The 24,056-nt window shown below is 44.2% G+C and overlaps 1 protein-coding gene across 1 annotated transcript in view; it reads right to left on the bottom strand.

The window, feature by feature from the left end:
* The window catches only part of LOC145341565 (uncharacterized), a 148,932-nt gene that overhangs the window by 66,753 nt on the left and 58,123 nt on the right, over window positions 1–24,056 (bottom strand). Inside the window, exons 16-21 of the mRNA XM_080186569.1 lie at window positions 22,311–22,625; window positions 20,928–21,242; window positions 19,129–19,443; window positions 17,351–17,665; window positions 13,527–13,841; window positions 4,039–4,353 (exon numbers count right to left, since the gene is read on the bottom strand). Coding sequence (XP_080042695.1) covers window positions 4,039–4,353; window positions 13,527–13,841; window positions 17,351–17,665; window positions 19,129–19,443; window positions 20,928–21,242; window positions 22,311–22,625 — 1,890 coding nt within the window. The remainder of the gene's footprint in view (window positions 1–4,038; window positions 4,354–13,526; window positions 13,842–17,350; window positions 17,666–19,128; window positions 19,444–20,927; window positions 21,243–22,310; window positions 22,626–24,056) is intronic.

Below are 24,056 nucleotides of genomic sequence, written 5' to 3'. Positions count from 1 at the left end.
TAACCTTTTAAGTATTGGGTTAACCCAGAACTGGTGTCTAGTCCTCATTGTCTTTCAGTTGAGGTAATTAGCATTTTATATATCTTAGCTTGAATTAAATGGCTGCCAATATTCCAATTTTTGTCAGATAGGAGAGAGTTATTTATACCCCCAGTGAAGCCATTATCAATGGGTTTCTGTTTACCCCAGGAGATGCTTATTGAATTCTAAATGTCTTCCAATGTTGGGGTACATCCACTTGTAATTCACTTAAAGGATTTCTAAATGCTGAAGAAATATTGAAGTTGTAAAAGGTCAGGTGACTTTTGACAGCCATTTTAGCTGATGCCTTTTCTGCCTCCTTCAGCTGACTTGATTTGTCTTCAGCCCTTTTAATACACGAGTAACTTCCCTCAAGCTCTCTGACTAAATGGCGTGCATCCCTTGCTGTCTCTTGACTTGCTTATGGATTTCCTTGAGGTCTGTGGGATCTGGCTTTGCCGTTTTATCTTTCATGGATTGTGTAACTAACTCCCTGTAAGGCTTCTGAAACCTTTTCAGTTGTCTGCAACTTTACAGATTCTTGCTGCTGAAACTGTTAAGTTTTCTCAGCCTCTCTTTGCAGTTTTTGAGTTTTGCCAGGGAACACCTTCCAAGTAAAAGTTGGGCTGCTTGCATGGCCAAGCTTGTAACTGCACCCACTGTCACCAGCCTGGTAACAAGTTCACTCTCTTCGTGGATCTCAACCGTAATGTCTGTACCAGTCAGACTTTTAACCATCATTTTGGAATTTGTCCTGCTTCTGGATGGGAAATCTTCAATTCTCCCTGCTAAAAGTGTGTACAAACAACCAGTATTCCAGAAAGTGTTAATCTCCCTTCCCAGTTCTTTGGAACAACTAGCGGCCATTCCCCTTTATACACAAATCATAGAAACATAGAAACATAGAACAGTACAGCACAGTACAGGCCCTTCGGCCCTCAATATAGTGCTGAGCTACATCCAAGCCAAGATCAAGCTATCCCACTCCCTATCATTCTGGTGTGCTCCATGTGCCTATCCAATAACTGCTTGAAAGTTCCTAAAGTGTCTGACACCACTATCACAGCAGGCAGTGCATTCCATACCCCAACCACTCTCTGTGTGAAGAATCTACCTCGGACATCCCTCCGATATCTCCCACCATGAGCCTTATAGTTGTGTCCCCGAGTAACAGCTACATCCACCCGAGGAAATAGTCTCTGCACGTCCACTCTGACTATTCCCCTCATCATCTTATAAACCTCTATGAAGTCGCCTCTCATTCTCCTCTGCTCAAAAAAGAAAAGCCCCAGCTCCCTCAACCTTTCCTAGTAAGACCTACCCTCCAAACCAGGCAGCATCCTGGTAAATCTCCTCTGCACTCTCTCCAATGCTTCCTCATCCTTCTTATAGTGAGGTGACCAGAACTGAATGCAATATTCCAAATGTGGTCTCACCAGCGTCTGGTATAGTTGCAGCATAACCCCACGGCTCTTAAACTCAAACCCCCTGTAAATAAATGCTAACACACTATCCACTATCTTCATGGCTCTATCCACTTGAGTGGCAACCTTCAGAGATCTGTGGATATGAACCCCAAGATCTCTCTGTCCTCCACATTCCTCAGAACCCTGCCGTTGACCTTGTAATCCACATTCATGTTTGTCCTACCAAAATGAATCACCTTGCATTTATCAGGGTTAAACTCCATCTGCCACTTTTCGGCCCAGCTCTGCATCCTATCAATCCCCCTTTGCAGCCTGCAACAGCCTTCCACCTCATCCACTATTCCACCCATCTTGGCGTCATCAGCAAATTTACAAACCCACCCTTCAGCCGCTTTTTCCAAGTCATTGATAAAAATCACAAATAGCAGAGGACCCAGCACTGACCCCTGTGGTACACAGTTGGTAACTGGCCTCCAGTCTGAAAATTTTCCCTCCACCACCTCTGTCTTTTAGGAGACAGCCAGTTACTTATCCAATTGGCCAAATTTCCTTCTATCCCACACCTCCTTACCTTTCTCATGAGCCTACCACGGGGAACCTTATCAAATGCCTTACTAAAATCCATATATACGACATCAACTGCTCAACCTTCATCGACACAATTAGTAACCTCCTCAAAGAATTCAATCAAATTTGTGAGGGAGGGCTTACTTCTCACGAAACCGTGCTGACTATCCCGGATTAAACTGCATCTTTCCAAATGGCCATAAATCCTATCTCTCCATTAACTTCCTGATTTTTGTGCCTTTTGTCATAGTTTTAGTGACTACAGTTACAGGCCAAGCTGAAGATTCCCATCAGTTTTCTTTGCATGCCAAATATATTCCTTAATATGGCCGCAATTAAAACAGACAGGGTGTGGTTCTGCAACTTTGCCTTCCACATTACTTCTTTCCAAGGCTGGGATTGGTTATCCTATTTTTCTCTTTTACCTTAGGATCTATTTTCTTTCCCACCGTCTCCCTCTGGTCTTTTCCCACAGATATAAACTCTGATTATTTGCTGTGATTCAGATGTCTGTGAATCAATTCATAATCTCATGGCAGCTGTCTTTGCTGAGGTTTTTTTTCACAAGGCACATTTTAATATTGTAAGGAAGACAATATATGAACTCCAGTAACAACATCAACACTCTTATTCTATTGGAAGTACATTCGAGTGTGCACCCATTGATCAAAATCAATCAATTTGACTCTTTCAAATTCCAAAAACATTTGCAAGGGTTTTCTATGTGAATTCCCAGATCACTGACAGCTCCTGGCATGAGTTCAAAGGAACTACAGAAACATTTGCTTGGGTTCCTGCTGTGAATTTCCGGATTACTGGCAGTTCCTGGCACGAGTTGAGAAGCACTTGGGATTATATCCTTAATCATTTTGTATCATTTGAGGAGACAGTGTGGAAAGGATTTCTTTGGGCTTTCTTGTTCACTGCCCCTGTATTATCAGTGTCCACACTTCCTGAAGTAAATGCACCTGAGCTACTACTTTTGGAAAGCATTCAGAAGGATTCTACATCCCTCTCTTCAAATTCGGAAAGTCATTTGGAGAATTTTAGTGTTTTGAGGCCTGTATCAGGAGTTACGGGGTTTGGGCTGTCATTAGACAAACTGCAGTCTTCCCTGCAGATTCAAGCTGTCTTTGGTCTCTATCTTGCTATACTTGCTGCTTCAATTCCAACTTCTCTATTGGAAATTCCAGTCCCCCTAGCTCCTTTTCTCTTTCTCAGGCTAGTCTTTCTTTCTTTCCTTTCAGAGTTTATGGATTCACTCTTTCTCTCTGGACCTGAAACTCTTGTTCCTTTTCTTCAGCCTGTAATCTCCAGCTCAGTTTTAGCTTTCCCACCTCTCTTTCTGCCAAAGTGAACTTGTCTATTTTCAATTCAGCTTCTGCTGTCTGTTATAACTCTAGACTGTATTCAAAATGCTCATCTAGCATTTTCAGGAGTTCCTGCATTTGGCTTTATTGGGGATCTTAATTACTACCTGCTCAGTAATGGCTATTATTAGCTCCATGTTCAAAGATGCTAACTCCTACCAATTTTAATCTTTCTGATCAATAAACTCTTGTTATCAAAACTTGCCATCTTAATTTAATGTTTCTTCTTTTACAAAACAAAGTTTGCAGCTGTAGCTTCCAATTTGATTTCTAACAATTCAAACTCTGTGACTATCCTTCTACTTCCACCTTCTTTGCAGAAACCTGGACTCATATACAGGGACCGCAACTGGTAGCACAAGGTGCTGGCCTCACAGCACAGGGGCCTGGCCTCACAGCACAGGGGCCTGGGCGAGTCACCCAAAGACTTAGACTAGAAGTACAAGGTTCTGGACACGTAACACAGAGCCCTGGACTCGTAACCCTGAGGCCTGACCTAGAGGCCTATGCTAGTAATCCAAAGGCCTGAACAATGAATCAAGAGGTCTGCATCACTAATCTGGAGGCTGTGTCTGTAATACAGAAAGCTAGATTTTGAATAACTAGACAAGTTAAAATCAAACACATATAAGGAGTGGGTTAAATTTGCTCACCTGAGCAGATTACACCGGCATCCTTCCTGTGTGAACAGTTATTCCTCACCAGTGGGTTAGCCGAGCACTGATCAAGGGCAGTCTCTGTACCATCACACTTCACATTATCCATCCAGATGTCCCCAGTTCCTTCTCCAAAGTAGGCATCCTTTGTTGCTGACAGGACCGTCCCGCAGTTCAACACTCTGCAGACCACACTCGCTGCATTTACATCCCAACCATTGTCACAGATGGTACCCCAGGTAGAGTTAGAATAGATTTCCACTCTACCGGAGCACATGTTGGAACCATTCACCAGCCGTACAGGCACCGGACCTGGAATAGAGATGGGAACATGGTTAAACAGATTTGGGATAATCAGGATCTTCACTGGGGTTGTTTACCTGGACATTTTAGCTTGGATATCAAGTCCCTCCCAATATTGGTTAACACAAAGATCACGTAAGAAGTTAGGGACAGGAGGAGGCATGTCAGCCCCTCAAACCTGTTACACAAGAACAGATGGAGACCTTTTCACCCCTCCAACCTGTTCCATCATTCTATCTACTTGCCTTGATTCAGTAACTTTTATTAGCCTTACCCAAAGAGAGTCATATTAGACTTAAAATGTTGGGTGGAATTTTCCACACCCTCCAGCAGTGAGAAGCACGGCGGGTGAGACACAATATTTGGAGTGTTTGCAAAAATCAGTTTCCACCATCAGAAAATGTGTTTGGAATTCTGTTCTCTTAACTTTGATGGTGAGTTATTTTCCTCCTGATACATGTCAGAAACCACATTTGCATTAACTTGCATCTAATGAATGCTCAATAAAAGGCAAGCTTGCAGGAATCACATTCCCTTTAAGTGCCCTGCTAGCAGATAATTAGAACAGTCTATTCCACAATTGTATATAAATGGCATGCAGCTGGTAAGCCTCACCTCATCAATGATTCTAAGCAAAGTAGATACTGCTACCTTTAACATCTGTGCTGTGATAATTCCATGCTTCTCTGATTCTGGGCTAAGACAGGTGCCCATTGGGAAGGTGGGAAAACGGAGATTTGTCTTGGGTGGGCTAGTGGAACACAGGAGGGGAGACCAAAGCAAGAGCTGGAATGGAATTTAATGTTTAGGAGAATAGATGCAGGGGCAGGCCTGAAAATCAGTGCGATTCTCATTGGGCGGTGGATTGGATTTTCACAATAAATCTTCTGCTTTGCGGCTCATTAATAATGCATCAGCAAGGAATTTGTACAATTACATCCTGTAATTCATCTGCCCTGCCGTTAGTTCAAAGGTCCTGGTGACATATTTGAACAGCACCCATACACACATTCACTCACTGCAGACCAGCTGTTGTGACAATGCACAAAATTACACCCAAAAGGATTAACACTCTGCTCCATGGTTCAACAAGGCCTCCCTGGAGATTCTCCTGCAGACCACCAAGAAGAGGCTTCTTTCAGAGGCCTGGGAGCAGGAGACTGGCTCACCTGGCCTTGGTGGCCTGGGAGGTCTATTCAAAGCAAAAGAGGACCATCCTGTGTAGGAAGAGAGAGAATGAGGGGCTAAATTCCAGACAGCGACTCAGCCCCAGCCCAGCTTCCAATACACCTCTGATGGGATCCATCTGTAGAAAACTGTGTTTACCGGCACCTTCTGCCAGAGCAGATACACACACTTCAGTGGGTCCTAATTCTGGAGGCTAGAGTTCACAATCTGGTGATCACCTCATGGACACCTGTGCACAGCAGGTAGAGGGCAATTGGTGTCATGCTCTTGGCACTCGGAGGACTGCTGGATACCAGTTCTTGCAGTGTCCAAGTCTGATGACAAGCCTCTACAATTGGCCCTTTGAGACAAGTTGCAGATGCAAAGAGAGGGAGGGAAACATCAGGCAAAGTTTTCAAATGTTGCCAACAGACTTGAATGAAATATATAAACATAGAAAATAGGTGCAGGAGTAGGTCATTTGTCCCTTTGAGCCTGCATCACCATTCAATATGATCATGGTTGATTGTGCACTTTCAGTATCCTTCTCCCACTCTCTCCATACCTCTTGATCCCTTTAGCCACAAGTGCCATGCCCAGCTCCCTCTTGAACACATCAAAAGCATTGACCCCAGCAGTTTTATGTGGTAGAGAATTCCACAGGTTCACAGCTCTCTAAGTGAAGAACTTCTTCCTCATCTCAGCCCTGAATGGCTTACCCCTTATTCTTAGACTCTGACCACTAGTTCTGTACTTCCCAAACATTGGGAACATTCTTCCCACATTCAGTCTGTCTAGTCCCATCAAGATTTTATATGTTTCTGTGAAATCCCCTCACATTCTTCTAAATTCCAGTGAGTACAAGCCCAGTCGATCCAGTCTCTCTTTATATGTCAGTCCTGCCATTCCAGGAATTGGTCTGGTGAATCTTCGCTGGACTCCCTCAGTAGCAAAAATGTCCTTCCTCAAAACTGCACACAATACTCAAGGTGTGGCCTCAGCAAAACCCTGTATAATTGCAGCAAGACATCCTTACTCCTATACTCAAATCCTCTTGCTGTGAAAGCTAGCATGCCATTGGCTTTCCTCATCACCTACTGTACCTGCATGCCAACATTCAGCGACTGTTCCACCATGACACGAAGGTCACCTTGCAATTTGCCTTTACCTAAGTTGCCACCATTCAGATAATAGTCTTCTGTTTTTGCCTCCAAAGTGGATAGCTTCACATTTATCCACATTATATTGCATTTGCCAACTATTTGCCCACTCAATCAGCATGTCCAAGATACCCTGCAGCCTCTTAGTATCCTCCTCACAGCACACACTGCCACCCCAGCTTAGTGTCATCTGCAAATTTGGAGATATTGCATTCAATTCCTTCATCTAAATTATTCATGTATATTGTGAATAACTGGAGTCCCAGCACTGAACCCTGCGGAACCCTGCTAGTCACTGCCTGCCAATTTGAAAAGGACCTGTTTATTCCCACTCTGTGCTTCCTGTTTGCCAACCTCTCTGTCCACGTCAATACATTAACCCCAATACCACCAGCTTTAATTTTGCTCACCAATCTCTTATGTCAGAATTTGTTAAAATCTTCTTGAAAGTCCAGATACACAACATGCATTGGTTCACCCTTGTCCACTCTACTTATCAAATAAAAAATTCCAGAAGATTTGTCAAGCACAATTTCCCTTTTGTGAATCCATGCTATCTTCAACTGATCCTCTTACCGCTTTCCAAATTCTATTATTACATCCTTAATAATTGACTCCAGCATTTTCCCCATCCTCGATGTTAAACCGGTCTATAATTCCCCATTTTCTCTCCCCCTTTTTTTTGAGAAGTGGGGTTACATTAGCTACCCTCCAATGCACTGGAACTCTTCCAGAGTGCATAGAATGCTCGAAAATGATGACCAATGCATCCATTATTTCTAGGGCCACTTCCTTGAATACTCTGGGATGCAGAGCATCAGGCCCTGGGGATTTATCAGGTTTTAATCCCAGCAATTTCCCCAATACAATTTCCTGACTAACAAGGATTTCCTCTGGTTCTTCCTTCGTGCTTGACCCATGTCTCCTCGTATTTCTAGAAAGTTATTTGTGTCCTCCTCAGTGAAGGCAGATCCAAAATATTTGTTCAGCTGGTCTGCCATCTCCAAGTTGCCCATTATAAATTCACCTGATTCTAAATGCACATTAGGCTTCACCAGTCTTTTTCTCTTCACATATCAATAGAAGGTTTTGCAGTCAGATTTTATGTTTTCTGCCAGCTTACTCTTGTATTCTATTTTCCCCTTCTGAAGTAAACCCTTTGTCCTTCCCTGCTGGGTTTTAAATTTCTCCCAGTCCTCAGGTGTGCTGCATTTTCAAGCCAATTTACATGCTTCCTCTTTAGCTTTAACATGATTCCTGTTTTTCTTTGTTTATGTTTTTCTATGGAGGAGGCCATCCAATTTCTGATTAATGTCATGGCTCTAGCATACGAGCACATCAGAGCCTCTGTATAAAGGATGGTGGCTGCCTTGGAGACCTAGTTCCAACAGTTTCTGAAAGATTTGCTGTGAAAGCATATGGGAATGGAATTGAACATGGGAACGGTGAACATGGGTGTATTCCAATAAAAGTTAGGCAAGAGGGATAGAGTACCTTGACCTCTCTCCAGGCCTCCTGACTTCTCTTCAAGGAGACAGGGAGGGGGGTCTCAGACACCCAGAGTGAAGAGAAATGTCAATCAGAAACCCCAGGGTCGTCACTCGGAAGCTCCAAAGGTTGCCTTGCAGCTTCAAATCTCCTCTGCCTGTGACCTGAGCAAGACACTCTTAGCCAAGACTCACTAAGTCATGGACCTCTGGAGTCAACTCAGACAACAGGGGGGATGGAGTATAAAAGCAGGGAGGTCTTGCTGCAAGGTACTGGTGAGGCTGCAACGAGAGTACTGTGTGCAATTTTGGTCCCCTTATTTGCAGAAGGATATATTGGCTTTGGAGGGAATGCAAAGAAGGTTCACCGGGTTGATTCCAGAGATGAGGGGGTTAGCTTATGAGGAGAGATTGAGTAGATTGGGCCTGTAATCGTTGGAGTTTAGAAGGCTGAGGGGTGATCCTACAGAGACACATAAGATAATGAAGGGGCTAGACAGGGTAGAGGTAGAGAGATTATTTCCACTTAGAAAGGAAACAAGAACGAGAGGGCACAGCCTCAAAAAATAAGGGGGAGTCAATTTAAAACAGAGTTGAGGAGGAACTTCTTCTCCCAGAGGGTAGTGAATCTTTGGGATTCTCCATTGACGCAGTGGAGGCTAACTCGTTAAATATGTTTAAGTCACTGGTAGATAGATTTCTGACTAATAAGGGAATTAAGGGTTATGGGGAGCAGGAGGGTAAGTGGAACTGAACCACTATCAGATCAGCCATGATCTTATTGAATGGCGGGGCAGGCTCGAGGGGCTAGATGGCCTACTCCTGCTCCTATTTCTTATGTTCTTATGTTCTGTTCTTATGTATGGCAGTTAGCAGGCTGTCTCTATCCCTACCACTATATCAAAGTACAACCCTGACATCTGTAGGAAGTTTGAAAAATTAATCACACCATACCCCTCCCCCGACCCCACCCCAACCCCGACAGTAGCATCGTTGATGATCTCCCATCCTATCCCTCAGTTTCATGAAGTCTTGCTCAATTTCATCTTATCTTTAGTCCCACAAGAGTGACAATAACAAAGGCACAATGTGAGAATGTTAGGAGGACAACACATATATAAGTGCATCTGTGTATCAAAGTGATCAAAGCGTCTAAGTGACTTTTCCAATCAACTGAACATCATCACTTTACCAATTGCCTTCCTCCTGGTCCCTTCCACAAAAGAAATGTTTCTCCATTTAGTTAACTATTTATCACTGACAAATGAGCCCAGGCTGTGGCAGTGAAAGCATTGACTCTGAACCACCAGAATACCCAGACTCCACTATCACCAACACCAATTTGCCATGTCCATCATTCCTTGTGTCAGTTACTCTATTTGTTCTCTACCACAGACTTTCCCTTTTGTTCTTTACACTGAGTTGGTCTCTTTACAGAGCAGTGTTTCTATGAGTTATTGGGGAGCACAGTCATCTAACACGTGGAAATCCTCAGTTCAAAGATGTGCTGGTTAGGTGCATCAGTCATGCTAAATTCTCCCTCAGTGTATCCGAACAAGCACCAGAGTGTGGTAACTTGGGGATTTTCTCAGTAACTTCATTGCAGTGTTAATGTAAGCCTACTTCTGACACTAACTAATAAACTTAAACATAAAGGTTGTCACCTCATGCTAATTGTTCTTGCTAGTCTCATGATTATCCTCATGTTTTAGCATTGAAAGTTGTTATTTGTGCATTTTGGAAGTATGTTTTGTGAGTTATTTCACTGTCTTTTCACACAGCTGCATTTCATTTTATGACTGAGCTTTTGTTTATGTATTCATCGTCACCGTCACCTTTTGTGGCTTCCAGCAGTGTTATTTCATTAACATTTTTAAGGTTGAACATTACTCCTTTATTTGTTCCCACTCTTCCCGTGCATGATGCTGAGCAATGGAAATTGCTCTCCCTTAGTGACATCGACTGCTAGACAGGAATGCCTGTATGATGTTGGTGCGTGATCATCTTGAGGATGCTGTCCAATGACCTCTGAAGATGTTTCTTTACTCCTGAACAGCAGCCTGGGGTTGCTTGATAGAACCACTGGGCAGGATCTTCACAGTCCACGAGAATGGCGGCATGGGATCAAAATGCAGAGTGTTCCGAAAACATAATTCTCGCCTGCGAAATGACATTTTCTGATTTGGAGCTAATCTCGCCAGTGGAGTGATGTGAAACAATCCGGGGAAAGGCAGGAACCTCATCTAAATACATCAGCATATCATAAGTGAGCAAGCACTCCAGATATTGAGGCTGCACTCAATATTCAGCTGGCACTGGCATGAGGTCATGTTGGCACCATTTACAACAAATCTACATAAGCGTGGACCTGGTGCCATCACCTCTGAGGGGAATATCAGAGGTGAGCACTCAGGCAGCTATTACTTCTCAGACAGACCAACACTCAAGGAGCACTGGGGAGAATTCTGGGGACGAACACAAATACAGCCCAGTGCCGAGGCGGAGAATCACTGTTGCTTTCCTATAGACATCTTCCTTACACTTCTTTGCATCCTACTTCCTGTAAGGAGCTAAGTTCACCCTCACAGATTCTTCACCTCAGGGATTTTGATGACGCAACTTTCCGTGCCAGCTCTTTTGAATTGACTTTTTTTCCTCTCAACCAAAGTCTGCCCCATGGATGACAGGGCTTCTGACACTCTCTCCATCCCAGAATGATAATAGGGTTCCCCATATGCTCATGATCCACAACACCAGACACAAGATTCAATGAATTTTACTTTGTCTTCACAAACACACCTGTCCTTCTCTTCCTTTTTTACCATTCCGAATGAATTGTCCTCCCTAACGGCCGACTTAATCACTCATAAAAAAGGCTCTTTATATCACCCCTTAGCATGAAAGTGCTGGAGGAACATCCGCCTCACATCTTACAGTCCAAGATCATAATATTCCTTTCGGGTGATCTATACTTTTAATTTGTATAGAATCTACACTGTTCATAGCATGGCCTGTTCTACATTGGTAACACTAAACATAGACCATGTTTCAGAACACCTCCCTTCAGCCTACAACCATACTCCTGAATTCCAGTCATTCATCCTTTAAATTCTCACCTTGCTTCTGCAATGACCTTCTGCTCTCAGTCTCCTGCAGTGTTCCAATGAAACTCAACTTGAGTTCGAGCAAAAGTAACTCATCTTTTAATCTGGCAATTTACAACCTTTCACGCTCTCCACTAAGTTCAACAAATTCTGATCAGAACCTCTGTCCCCATTTCTTTTCCTGTATCTTTGTAAGGTTCAGATTTATTCTCACTCTTCTCTTGCTTTTGGATGGCAGTTGTTCACGTTTCTGCCATTCATACCTCTTCTGGACAAGTGTTTCATTTAGGAATGTGGCCTTCATTGTTTTGGCCAGCATTTATTGCCCATTCTTACTTTCCCTTAACAAAGTGCTAATGCTGATACACTTCAATGTCAGGAGGTGAGTGGCTTGGAAGGGAACTTCCAGATGGTGGTGAGGCAGAGGGGGTCAATGGGTGCTATTCGGATTGGCGGATGGTGACTAGTGGAGTGCCTCAGGGGTCAGTGCTGGGGCCTCAGCTATTCACCATTTATATAGATGATCTGGAGGAGGGAACTGAGTGTAGGGTGTCGAAATTTGCTGATGACACCAAGATTGGAGGAAAGGCAAATTGTGCGGAGGGTGTGGAGAGTCTACAGAAGGATCTAGATAGGCTGGGCGAATGGGCCAGGAAATGGCAAATGGAATTTAATGTTGGCAAGTGCGAGGTGGTCCACTTTGGTAGGAATAATGGTAGGAAGGATTATCACTTACGTGGTGAAAAACTGCAGCAGGCGACGGTGCAGAGGGACCTTGGGGTCCTCGTGCATGAGTCGCAAAAACCCAGCTTGCAGGTGCAGCAGGTGGTCAGGAAGGCAAATGGGATGCTGGCCTTCATAGCGAGGGGGATTGAATATAAAAGTAGGGAGGTCTTGCTGCGGCTGTATAGGGCATTGGCGAGGCCGCAGCTGGAGTACTGTGTGCAGTTTTGGGCGCCGTACTTACGCAAGGATATTTTGGCCTTGGAGGGAGTGCAGAGGAGGTTTACTAGGCTGACGCCAGAGTTGAGGGGGTTGAGCTATGAGGAGAGGCTGAATAAACTAGGCTTGTACTCGTTAGAGTTTAGAAGAATGAGGGGAGATCTCATTGAGACGTATAAGATGATGAATGGGATGGATAGGATAGAGGTGGAGAGACTTTTCCCGCTCAGAAAGGATAATAGGACTAGGGGGCACAGCCTCAAGATAAAGGGGGGGGCGGTTTAGAACGCAGTTGAGGAGGAACTTCTTCACTCAAAGGGTGGTGAATCTCTGGAATTCTCTGCCCATTGAAGTGGTGGAGGCTACCTCGCTAAATATTTTTAAGACGCGGGTTGATGGGTTTTTGATAAGAGAGGGGATTAAGGGTTATGGGGAGAGGGCAGGAATGTGGAACTGAACCACGACAGATCAGCCATGATCTTATTGAATGGCGGGGCAGGCTCGAAGGGCTAGATGGCCTACTCCTGCTCCTATTTCTTATGTTCTTATGTTCTTATGAGTCACCTGCCCTTATTACTTGTTCCTGATCATGGATTTGGAAGGTGCTGTCTGAGAAGCTTGGAAAGTGTCCACAGTGCAACTTGTCGATGGTACTTATTTCTCCCACTGTGCATTTGTGTTGGAGGGAGTGAATGTTTGAGGACGTGGTGCCAATTAAGTGAGTTGCTCTGTTCAGGAGGGTGTTGAGTTTCTTGTGTTGTTAGAGCTGCACTCAACTTTTGTTTTTGTCCTTTACATTTTCGCTACCTGTGACCCTACACCAATTTCCGATTGGTTCACTAATCAATAATATTTGGGGTTGAGAATTCCAGATTTCCACTCCCCTTTGTGTCAAGAAATAAATCCTGACACTACCTTTGAATGACCTGGCACTCATCTTATGTTTATGGTGCCTTGTTCTGTATTCTCTTTTCAAATAGTTTCCTTTTGCCTTATCAAATCCTTTAAACATCTCCAATATTTCACCTTCTATATTTAACAGAATACAAGCCAGATTGCAGCAATCTGTCTGCATCATTAAACTCAGAGTCCCTAGCTTCATACTGCTGAATCTGTGCAGTATCCTTCCAAGGCCAATATAGATTATTGGATAAAGAGTCCAGATTCCTGAGTCAGTGATCAAAAACCTGGGCTAGGTGACAGCAATACTAGACCAGGAATCCCCTGGGCTGGCAAATCTGAGTTGAAAAATAAGAGCATTGATTTATCTAGGTTGGCTTGCAAACTAACACATGCACAAGGGACAGCATAAATGCACTCACCTGAGCAAGACACTCCCGCATCATGAATGTGTGTGCAGGTAGTCCCTACTTGTGGGTTATCAAAGCACTGGTCAAGGTTTGTCTCTTTTCCATCACAGCTCACATTATACCGCAAGATGACCCCAGTCCCTTTTCCATAGGATGCACCTCTTTCTGCTGACAGGGCTGTCCCACAGTTCAACACTCTGCAGACCACATTCGCTGCATTAATCTCCCAGCCACTGTCACAGACAGTCCCCCAGATGGAGTTACGATAGACTTCAACTCTCCCAGAACACATGTTGCTACCATTCACCAGTTTGACAGGCACTGGACCTGGAATAGAGATGAGAGTTAGTTTGTTAAACTGTTGTGGGCCGAAAGGGAGTTTCACAAGAGCTCAGGATCAAGAATCACCCCAGTGCAGGTTAACACAGAAAACCGAGACGACCATACGAACAGTAAGAGGACATTCAGTCCTTCGTGTCTGAACTCCCATTACATAGAACATAGAACATAGAACACTACAGCACAAACAGGCCCTTCGGCCCACGAGTTGCGCCGATCACATCAACACCTATCTATAACCTCCAATCCCATAAAACCCCATATACTCATCCAGAAGTCTTTTAAAAGACCCCAGCGAGTTCGCCTCCACCACCACTGATGGCAGCCGATTCCACTCACTCACCACCCTCTGAGTGAAAAACTTACCCCTAACATCACTTCTGTACTTTCCTCCCCGCACCTTAAATCTGTGTCCTCTCGTAGTGACCATTTCAACCCGGGGAAATAGCCTCTGAGAATCCACCCTATCCATTCCTCTCAACACTTTATAAACCTCTATCAGGTCGCCTCTCAACCTTCGTCTCTCCAGGGAAAAGAGACCCAGCTCCCTCAACCTAACTTCATAAGGCATGCCTCCCAGTCCAGGCAACATCCTTGTAAATCTCCTCTGTACCCTTTCAATAGCTTCTACGTCTTTCCTATAGTGAGGCGACCAGAACTGCGCACAGTACTCCAAATGAGGCCTGACAAGGGTCTTATAAAGTTGCAGCATTACCTCCCGACTCCTAAACTCAATCCCTCGATTACATTAGATCAGGGCTTCCCAAAACATTTCCAGCCATGGAACCCTTCTGATCTCTCAAGCATACCGAAGGAACTCCTGAGAAACATTGTGACATTGAAGAACCAAACCACAAAGTTGATTGTTTTCCCACAACAGGTAGAAACATACACAACATAGCGTATGCAAGTCTTTCCTTTTTATATTTCTTATATGGATATATTTCCTGTCATTAAAAAGTTCTTGCCTTTTTGTCAATTTTGTGGGTGGAGTGTTGCTGCTTCTTTGGTTCAAATGGGTTCAACTGGAATATTAGATTCTCACACACTCACTCACACTCTTGCTAACTTCTCTCCTTCCCCTGCAGGCCCTGCACTCAACTATGCTCCGCAGTCCACACTCACCTTGATTGGTAGAATTGAGTTTCATGCTATTTTTTGTGCACCCAAAAAGAAGCTAGATTCTGATTGGACAAGCTCGAAACCACATAAAACTTAAATTGTATTGATCTGCAGAACCCAGTTTGAGAACCCTTAAATAAGATCATGGCTGATTTGCATCTCAACTCCATCAACTCAAAATGATTGTGTAACGGTGAATACCGTTAAACATGAAAAACCTATTCCTTTAATTTTGAACTTTCCAATTGATTCCCAGCATCAACAGTTTTTTGGCGAAGGAGAAGAGAGTTGGAGATTTCTACAATCCAATGGGCAAGGAAATGCTTCTTCTCAAGGCCCAAGCTGTAATTTTCAGATCGCACCCAATTGCTCTAGATTCATCTGACCAGAGGAAATAATTTCTCTGGGCAAGATTTTCAGGCCAGGAGTAGGAACAGATTCTGGTGCCAGCCAGTGAGCTCCTTTCCAATGACGCTCCTGGACCATTTTTGACTGGGTGGGTTTAGGACTGGCTCGGCTGTTCACCCATATGTGGTATGCGCTGATTGGGCAGAGATGATAGCTTAGGGGCCTGGAGGTGAGCCCCAAGGTTGCCCTATTGAGGCTCTCCCATCCCCCACACCTGTGACTTGACTGTGAGATGTACCATTTAATTCAAATTTTCAATATATTGGTGAGAGGACGATTCCATTTTCAAGCACATTCCCTATTCCTCAGCATCGTAGGCTGCTGCTCATCTATAGCCAGAGCCATGCATCTGTAGTTCAGCTCCCACCTTCCCAATTAGGCGGATGTCTCAGTGTAAATCCAAATGAGTGACTGTTTCCTCCTGCAGGAAGATTTGGAACCTGGGAATCAATGTCAAAGTTTGTTTCCTGCTGATGGAAGGAAAATCCAACCTTATCAAATGTGTTTAAATATATCATCTTCAGTGATATCATTCTGGGGTTATCTTACCATTGTGCCCCACTGGCCAATGAGTGGGATGAGCCAGGAAGATCACACAAGTACCACACTGTCATCTGGGCTCACTTTAGTCTGTGGCCTTGCCAGGAGAGGTTCTTTTTGGCAAGAATCACAGCTGGTTCCCAGCAACGTGGGCCAGTGATGGCGGCTTTGCTGGTAGAATCAGGATCCTCAAGGGAAGTCGGGGGAAAGATGGGATGCCACTTGGGCAGTGCCAGCCTGACACATTGGCACTGCCCACCAGGCATCCTAGCACTGCCCACAAGGTACCCTTGCACACCGAGCAGTGTTAACTGGTGGGGCCTGAGTGGGGGGGTGGGGGGAGGGGTGGGTACGGTGAGACCTTCTGGGGGTGGCACTTACCGGGAGCTGGTCAATGGGAAAGGGAAGGGGGCAGTTGCAATCGGTAGGAGAGGGAGGAGGGTGGTTTGATTGCTCTGGGCAGCAGGGGAGGACGACGGCAATATTTCCAGGCAGGATAGGTTTATTTAAAGCTTAAAGTTAAAAATTAACATTGATTTATTAGTATCACAAGTAGGGTTACATTAACACTGCAATGAAGTTACTGTGATAATTACCTAGTCGCCACACTTGGGCGACTAGGTAAATTACTAGGAAAATTTTCTAGTTGCCACACTCTGGCGACTTTGGGTACGCTGAAGGAGAAATTAGCATGGCCAATGCATCTAACTATCATGTTTTTCAGACTGTGAGAGGAAATCGGAGCGCCTGGAGAAAACCCATGCAGACATGGGGGGAACATGCAGACTCCACACGGTGAACCAAGACAGGAATCGAAGCCAGATCCCTGCTGCTGTGAGACAGCAGTGACATCCACAGTGCCACAGGGGCACAGGGCTCACAAAAGCTGGCGGGAGTTGATGGGCTGGTTGAGGCCGGTTGCAGCAACAGAGGCCTGACAGGTCTCTCAGACCTGTTAGGCATCTGCTCATTGCCATTATGTATGTGCAGCCACAGAAATACGCACATGCGGATTGCGCCCTCTGCTGCTTCAGCAGGTTTGCTGGTGACTTCAGCTCTGTTCCTTCCCCTCCAGGCAAGGAATTGTTTGGACATTTTTTTCCTGCACTAAGTGAATTGAATACTGGATTGGAACTCACCCAAAGACAAGTCAGAACTTCCCTATTTCACGCTTGTCCTGGAATTAGAATTTTTTTTGGTAAAATTCTATTCTCTGTATTCAATGGATTCCAAGTCTTGTCTCTATAAACTGTACTTCTAACTGAACATTTTCTGTCCTTGGTATCATTGTGCTACACAGGTGCTGCCCTCCTCCAGATGAAGAAGGGAACCCTCAAAAAAGTTTCAATCGCATGAGAAAATTTGCAAATTAACACGAATGAAGAGTATTTTTAAATACTCCTTGTTGAGTAAATCACTCCACTTGCCTGTGCAGATCACTCCAACATCCTGTGTATGTGTGCAGTTATCCCCCACCTCTGAGTTGGCAGAGCATTGATCGAGGGAAATCTCTTTCCCGTCACACCTCACATTTTCCAACCAGATTTTCCCAGTCCCTTCTCCATAGGGGGTATTTTGTGTTACTGACAGGGCTGACCCACAATTTAACACTCTGCAGACCACGTTTGTGGCATTAACATCCCAGCCATTTGCGCAGACACTTCCCCAGCTGGAGTTACGATAGACCTCAACTCTCCCGGAACACATGTTGGAACCATCCACAAGACGTATGGGCACTGGACCTGGAATACAGATGGACCCACGGTCACATTGGAACAGGAGGAGGCCAGTCAAATATTTGTAGAACGACAGCCATTCAATTAGATTATGACAAATATTTTACACATCAAAGATGTATGGAAAGCAAAATACTGGAAATCTGAAACAAAAACAGAAAATGCAAGAAATACTCAGCAGGTCAGGCAGCATCTCTGAAGAGAGGAAAAACAGAGTTAGTGCCAAGCTAATCACCTTTCATCAGAATTGGGAAATGTTAGACAGTTTTTCAGCAAGGAAATTGGTTGATAATGAGAAAACAATTTCCTGATCCTTCCCATCTTCCTGAACCACGGACATCAAACCTTTCCATTTTTTGATTCCCCAATAAAATGATCTGAGGGCTCTCCATTTCTTCCTTGAAATCCAAACAGTTTCCATTGCCACCACCCTTTTCAGCTGGCTGGTCTTCTTCTCACCTTGAACAACATCTCTTTAACTCAACTCACTTGCTTCACATTAATGGCATTACTATTAAGAATCACAGGATCCTTATCTTTTTGTGGGATAAACATTAGCTGTCAGGTCCTACATTGGCCTTCTTCCTCACCCACTTTTCTGCTACATGGCTGACTGTATCAGGTCTGCTTCCTGCTCTTGCCCTAAACTGGAACATTTCATCAATTTCGTTTTCAATTTTCATCCTTCTATTAGATTCACATAGTCGAACGCTAGCTTGTTCTTTACCCAACTTCTCTGTCTCCATTTTTTGGGACAGGCAATCATCCAATTTCCATTAAAAGTCTTCTGAAGCCTACAACCAACTTGACTTCACTTTGTTACATCCTGCTTCCTGCAAGGCTACAGTTCTATACTCAGTTTCTCTATCTCCATCACACAGGATTTGATGATACAACCTATCATATCAGCAATTCTGAAAATGGCCCACACCCCACCATGGTTGTCAGGACTCCACCATTTCCTTCATTTCCCCTTCCTCCCAGAACCATGAGATGGTTCCCCTTGTTCTTGCTTTCCACCACACAAGCTTCCATATTCAATGGATCATCCTCTGGCTTTTCAGCCATTACCAAGCACATCAACTCCTTCCTACCATTTTAATATTTCAAAGGGACTGCCCTCTCCATTATACCACGGTGTACTTGAGCTCGAGGAAAGCAACTCACTTTTTAATTCAGTACTTTATAAACTACACTGTTCCTATTTTGTTTAATATATTTTTGGAGGGTTCAGTTTTATACTTCTTCTTCTCTTGCTTTTGCTTTTAGATGCAAAATGTTTCTGCCATTCACAACTCCTTTGGACATCTTTTGTTTCTGTCCTTCTTTAAACATTTCCATTCCTTTTGAACCTACACCTATTTCCAGTTAGTTCCTAGAATCATCGATATTTTGAGGGGGTGGCGTTAGAATTCCAGGGGACGGATGCATGCACGCACACACATAAAAACTGCATTAAATGCCCTGACCTGAGCAGATAACTCCAGCTTCCTTCCCATGACTGCAGTTATTCCCCACCCATCGTTTGGCAGTGCACTGATCGAGGGTCGACTCTGTCCCATTACAGCTCACATTATATGGCCAGATAGCCTCAGTCCCCTTTCCATCGAAGGCAGCTCGATCTGCTGACAGGGCTGTTCCACAGTTCAAAATGCGGCAGACTACATTCGCTGTATTTACATCCCAGCCATTGTCACAGAGGCTCCCCCAGGTGGAGTTACGATAGACCTCAACTCTCCCGGAGCACATGTTGCTACCATTCACCAGACGTACTGGAACTGGACCTGGAATAGAAATGGGAATACTGTTAAACTGGTCTGGAACTATATGGACTTTCTTCCACAAGAGCCTTCAGCTAGACACTGTCGCTTAGTTTCAGTCTGCTCCCATTGTGGTTTTGCACAGAGGACATTTAATAACATGGAACAGGAGGACATTCAGCTCTGTGGGCGGGATTTTCCGGCATGTCTCGCCCCAAAACTAGTAAATCCAGCCGAGGATCTTTGCATGGTCGGCTCGTTACCCGCTACAATTCCCACGGCCGGAAGGACAGGAAAACTCCCCCCTTCAAGTCTGCACTGGCCTTCAACTAAAAATAGCTGATATTTATCTTAACTCATTCACTCACCTTGTTCTGTAACATTGACTATCCTAAACCATCAAAACTCTCATTGCTCTAATTTTGAACTTTCCAACTGATTCACAAAACAATTTTTGGAGAGAGAGCTGGAGATTTCTATTATCCTATGGGTGAGGAAGTGCTTCCTGCCATTAGCCCTCAATGATAGGCTCTAATTTAAAGATTACGTCCACTTGTTCTAAATTTTTCTCACCTTAGGAAATAATTTAACTGGACAGGATTTTCAGGCCAGGGCTGGGAGTGGTGGTGAATGGTGTTGGAAACAATGGTGCTAGCCAGCGTGATGTTGTTCCAGTGATGTACCTGATACCAACCATTTTAGATTTTAATCTAGGTGGGTTCAGGAGTGGCTGGACTGCTGACCTCCATAGGACTTGGAGATGATTAGGCTCATTAATTCCAAGTAAAGGAAGCTGATTGGAATTTTCCAGTTGGTCTTCAGTTTCCCCTGCTGGCAGTGAATGGTTTAACAGTCTGGAGGTCGGCCCCCAAAAAATCCTTTTGAGATCCTCCCCTCTCCCACAGTGGTGGTCTACCTGCGAGATTATCCTTTATTTGAAATTTTCAAACAATTGGAGAAAAGGTTGCGTCATTATTGAAGTGCCTTTCCTATTCCACTGCAAACATTTTAGCCTACAGTTTCTTCAGAACTGGTAGATGTCTGAATGGGTCTACAGCTTGTCACATGTCATCCCTCCATTCCAATTAGTTGGGCACCTCAATGAAAATCCCAATGAGTAATCGTTTCCTCCCAAGGCAGGATTAGAATCAGTTCCAACTTCTGGTTCATGTTGTGGGAGAGAAAATCCAGTCTTCTCTATTTACCTTTCAAATACTTTAAGCACCTCAAACATTTCAATGAGGCGACTCCAATACTTCCATATTCAGTGAACTCCAAACCTCACCTCTGTAAACTGCAGTTGTAATTGAATACATCCTGTCCCAATGTCATTCTGCAGAATCTGTGCTGCACCCCCTTCAAAGTCAACCGGGTATTTGAACAAGTAACCGAGTTACCGGGGCTAATAATCCAGAAATGGAAGCTTCAATACACTCGTGAAACTTACAAACACACACAAATAAGGAGCGTATTAAAAAAATCTTCATCAAGCAAATCACTCCTCTTACCTGAACAGGTCACTGCGACATCCTTTGTGTGTGTGCACGTACTCCCCACCTGTGGGTTAGCAGAGCACTGATCGAGGGAAATCTCTCTCCCATCACACCTCACATTTTCCAACCAGATGTCCCCAGTCCCCTCTCCATAGGGTGTATTTTGTGTTACTGGCAGGGCTGACCCACAATTCAACATTCCGCAGACCACACTTGTAGCGTTAAGATCCCAGCCATTTGCACAGATAGTTCCCCATCTGGAGTTACGATAGACCTCAACTCTCCCGGAACACATATTAGGACCATTTACCAGATGTATGGGCACTGGACCTGGAACAGAGATGTTAATAGGTTTAAAGTGATCTGTGATTCATTAAACATTCAATGGAGTCATCAGCTGGACATTTCTGTCCAGGTGTCTATCCCCTATCAATATGGTTTACTGCAGAGAACATTTACGAGCTCTGGAATGGGGTGTCCATCTACCTGACTTGGTTCCATCATCCTTAATAGCTTTACACAACCGAAAAAACAAAATATTGTAGATGGTGGAAATCTGAAATAAAAACAGATAATGAAGGGAATTCTCAGCAGGTCTGGCAACAACTGCCAAGAGAGTAACAGAATTAATGTTACAATCCAATCACCTTTCATTAAAATTGTGCAAAGGAGGACATATTCGAAGAGCTGGTACGCTCTTCGAGTGTATCCGAACAGGTGCTGCAATGTGGCAACTTGGGGGTTTTCACAGTAACTTCATTGCAATGTTAATGTAAGCCGACATGTGACACAAATGAATAAACTTTAAACACTTTTGGGCAAGGAGACCAGCTGCAAAGGATGGAGTGGGAGAACCAAGGGCCAATAATCTCAAATTCGGCAGTAGTAATCCAGGACCCTCTGACAGAAATGTAGAATAGCCTATTAATTCAGATATTTAAACACTAATCCATGACACTAGGCTAGTAATTCAGAACCCTCAGGTTGCAAATTGAAACTGGGCTACTAACCCGAACATTTGGTAGTAATCCAGAACCCTGGACTAGTATTCCAGAACCCTGGGCTAATAATTTAAGGCACTGGTATAGTAATCCAGTACTCTGGGATAGAAATGCAGAAGCCTGGGCTACCAGTACACATACTGGGTTGGTAATCTCGAACTGTGGGATAGCAATCTACACACTGGGTAATCCAGTATATTGTGTGAGTAATCTAACATCTGGGAAACAAATCCAGAACCTTCGGCTGAATCTGGGATTGGACACTGAGCTGGGAATACAGGGTAAGGGCTGCCACACCAAAGGCCCAAGTGCTAATCCAGACAGCTGGGTGCTGTTTCAGTTCCACAAAGTCATCTTGCACAATAACACAAACAAGGAATAACATAAATGTGCTGACCTGAGCAGGTAACTCCAGCATCCTGGCTGTGTGTGCAGTTAGTCCTCACCCATGGATTGGCAGTGCACTGATCCAGGGTAGACTCTGTCCCATTACAGCTCACATTGTATGACCAGATCACCCCAGTTCCCTCTCCATAGGTGGTGCCTCGATCTGCTGACAGGGCTGTTCCACAGTTTAACACTCTGCAGACCACATTTGCTGCTTTTACATCCCAGCCATTCTCACAGACCGTCCCCCAGACAGAGTTACGATAAATCTCAACTCTCCCAGAGCACATGTTGCTACCATTCACCAGCCTTACAGGCACTGGACCTGCAATAGAATTGAGAACAATGTTAAACTGGTCTGGGACACATGGATTTTCACAAGAGATTTCAGCTGGATACTGTATTTCCAGGATCAGTCTCCTCCCAATGTGGGTTAACACATGGAGCATAACTAACAGAAGAATTAGAGGAGGGCATTCAGCCCCTCAGATCTGAACTGCTTTTAACTCCATCCACCCATATTAGCTCCGGAATTCTGAATACCCTTAACCATTAAAACTCTATCATGCATCGTTTTGAAATTTCTATCTGAAAATCAGGATGAATAGCTTTTTGGGGGAGAGAATTGGAGATTTTGAATATCCTGCGGGTGAGGAGTTGCTTCCTGTCTTCAGCCATCAATGGTCAGACTCCAATTTAAAGATTGCATCCATTTATTCCAGATTGCTCCCACCAGAGGAATTAATTTTGCTGGGCAAGATTTTCAGGCCACAGGCAGGAACAGAGGTGGATGGCACCTGGAAATGCTGGTGCCAGCCAGCAAGCTGCTTTCACAATGGCATTCTTAAGGCTGACTATTTTTGCTAAGGTGGGTTCCAGACTGACTGGACTATTTGCCAACATCTGGAATTTACCAGTTACCCTTCAGATGCTTATACTGACCTTGAAACATTCAGGTGCCTGGAGGTGGGCCCCCAGAATGGCAAGTGGAATCTCTACCATCCCCCACAGTGGAAGTCTAACTGTGAGATCTATCTTTTAGAGTCATGGAGTTGTACAGTACAGAAGAAGCCTTTAGCCCATCGAGTGTGTGCTGACAAATCTACACAAAATCCATCATATTCCCACTTTGCAGTGCTTAGAAAAAAAAATGATTATTATGACATTTCAAGTGTCATCCACATCATTTCTAAAGGCCATAAGGTTTCCCCCTCCATTATCCTCTCAGGCACTGCATTCCAGATTCCTACCACCCTTTAGGTGAAATAAATCTTGCCTCAGATCTCCTCTAAATCTCCTGCCCTTCACCTTAAAATTGCACCCCTTGTTACTGACCCTTCAACTATGGGGAACAACTACTTCCTATCTATATACCTCAGAATCGTATTCACCTCATCAGCCTTCTCTGTTTTAAAGAAAGCAAGCTGAGCATATTGAGCCCCTCTTCATACCTCAAAAGCTCCATCCTGTGCAACATCCTGGTGAATCTCCTCTGTACCTCTTCCAATGCAATCATACCCTTCTTATAGTGAGATGATCAGAATTGCACACAACACTGCAGCTGTGGCCTAAATAAAGTTCTGTGCAGCACCAACATTACTTCCCTGCTCTTATAATTTATGTCACAACAGAAAAAGAAAAGTGTCCCGTTTGCTTCTTAACTATCCCTTTCTTATCAGAAGTATATCTATCTCCTTCTTGAAATCATTCAATGAATCAGATTCCACCATGCTAGAGGGCAGCAAGTTCCACAAAT

This window comes from Carcharhinus amblyrhynchos, chromosome 1, assembly GCF_965287045.1.
Source record: "Carcharhinus amblyrhynchos chromosome 1, sCarAmb.v2.hapA, whole genome shotgun sequence".
Lineage (NCBI taxonomy): Eukaryota > Metazoa > Chordata > Chondrichthyes > Carcharhiniformes > Carcharhinidae > Carcharhinus > Carcharhinus amblyrhynchos.
The sequence above is the reverse complement of the archived record's forward strand: the minus strand, read 5'-3'. Positions and strand labels throughout refer to the sequence as shown.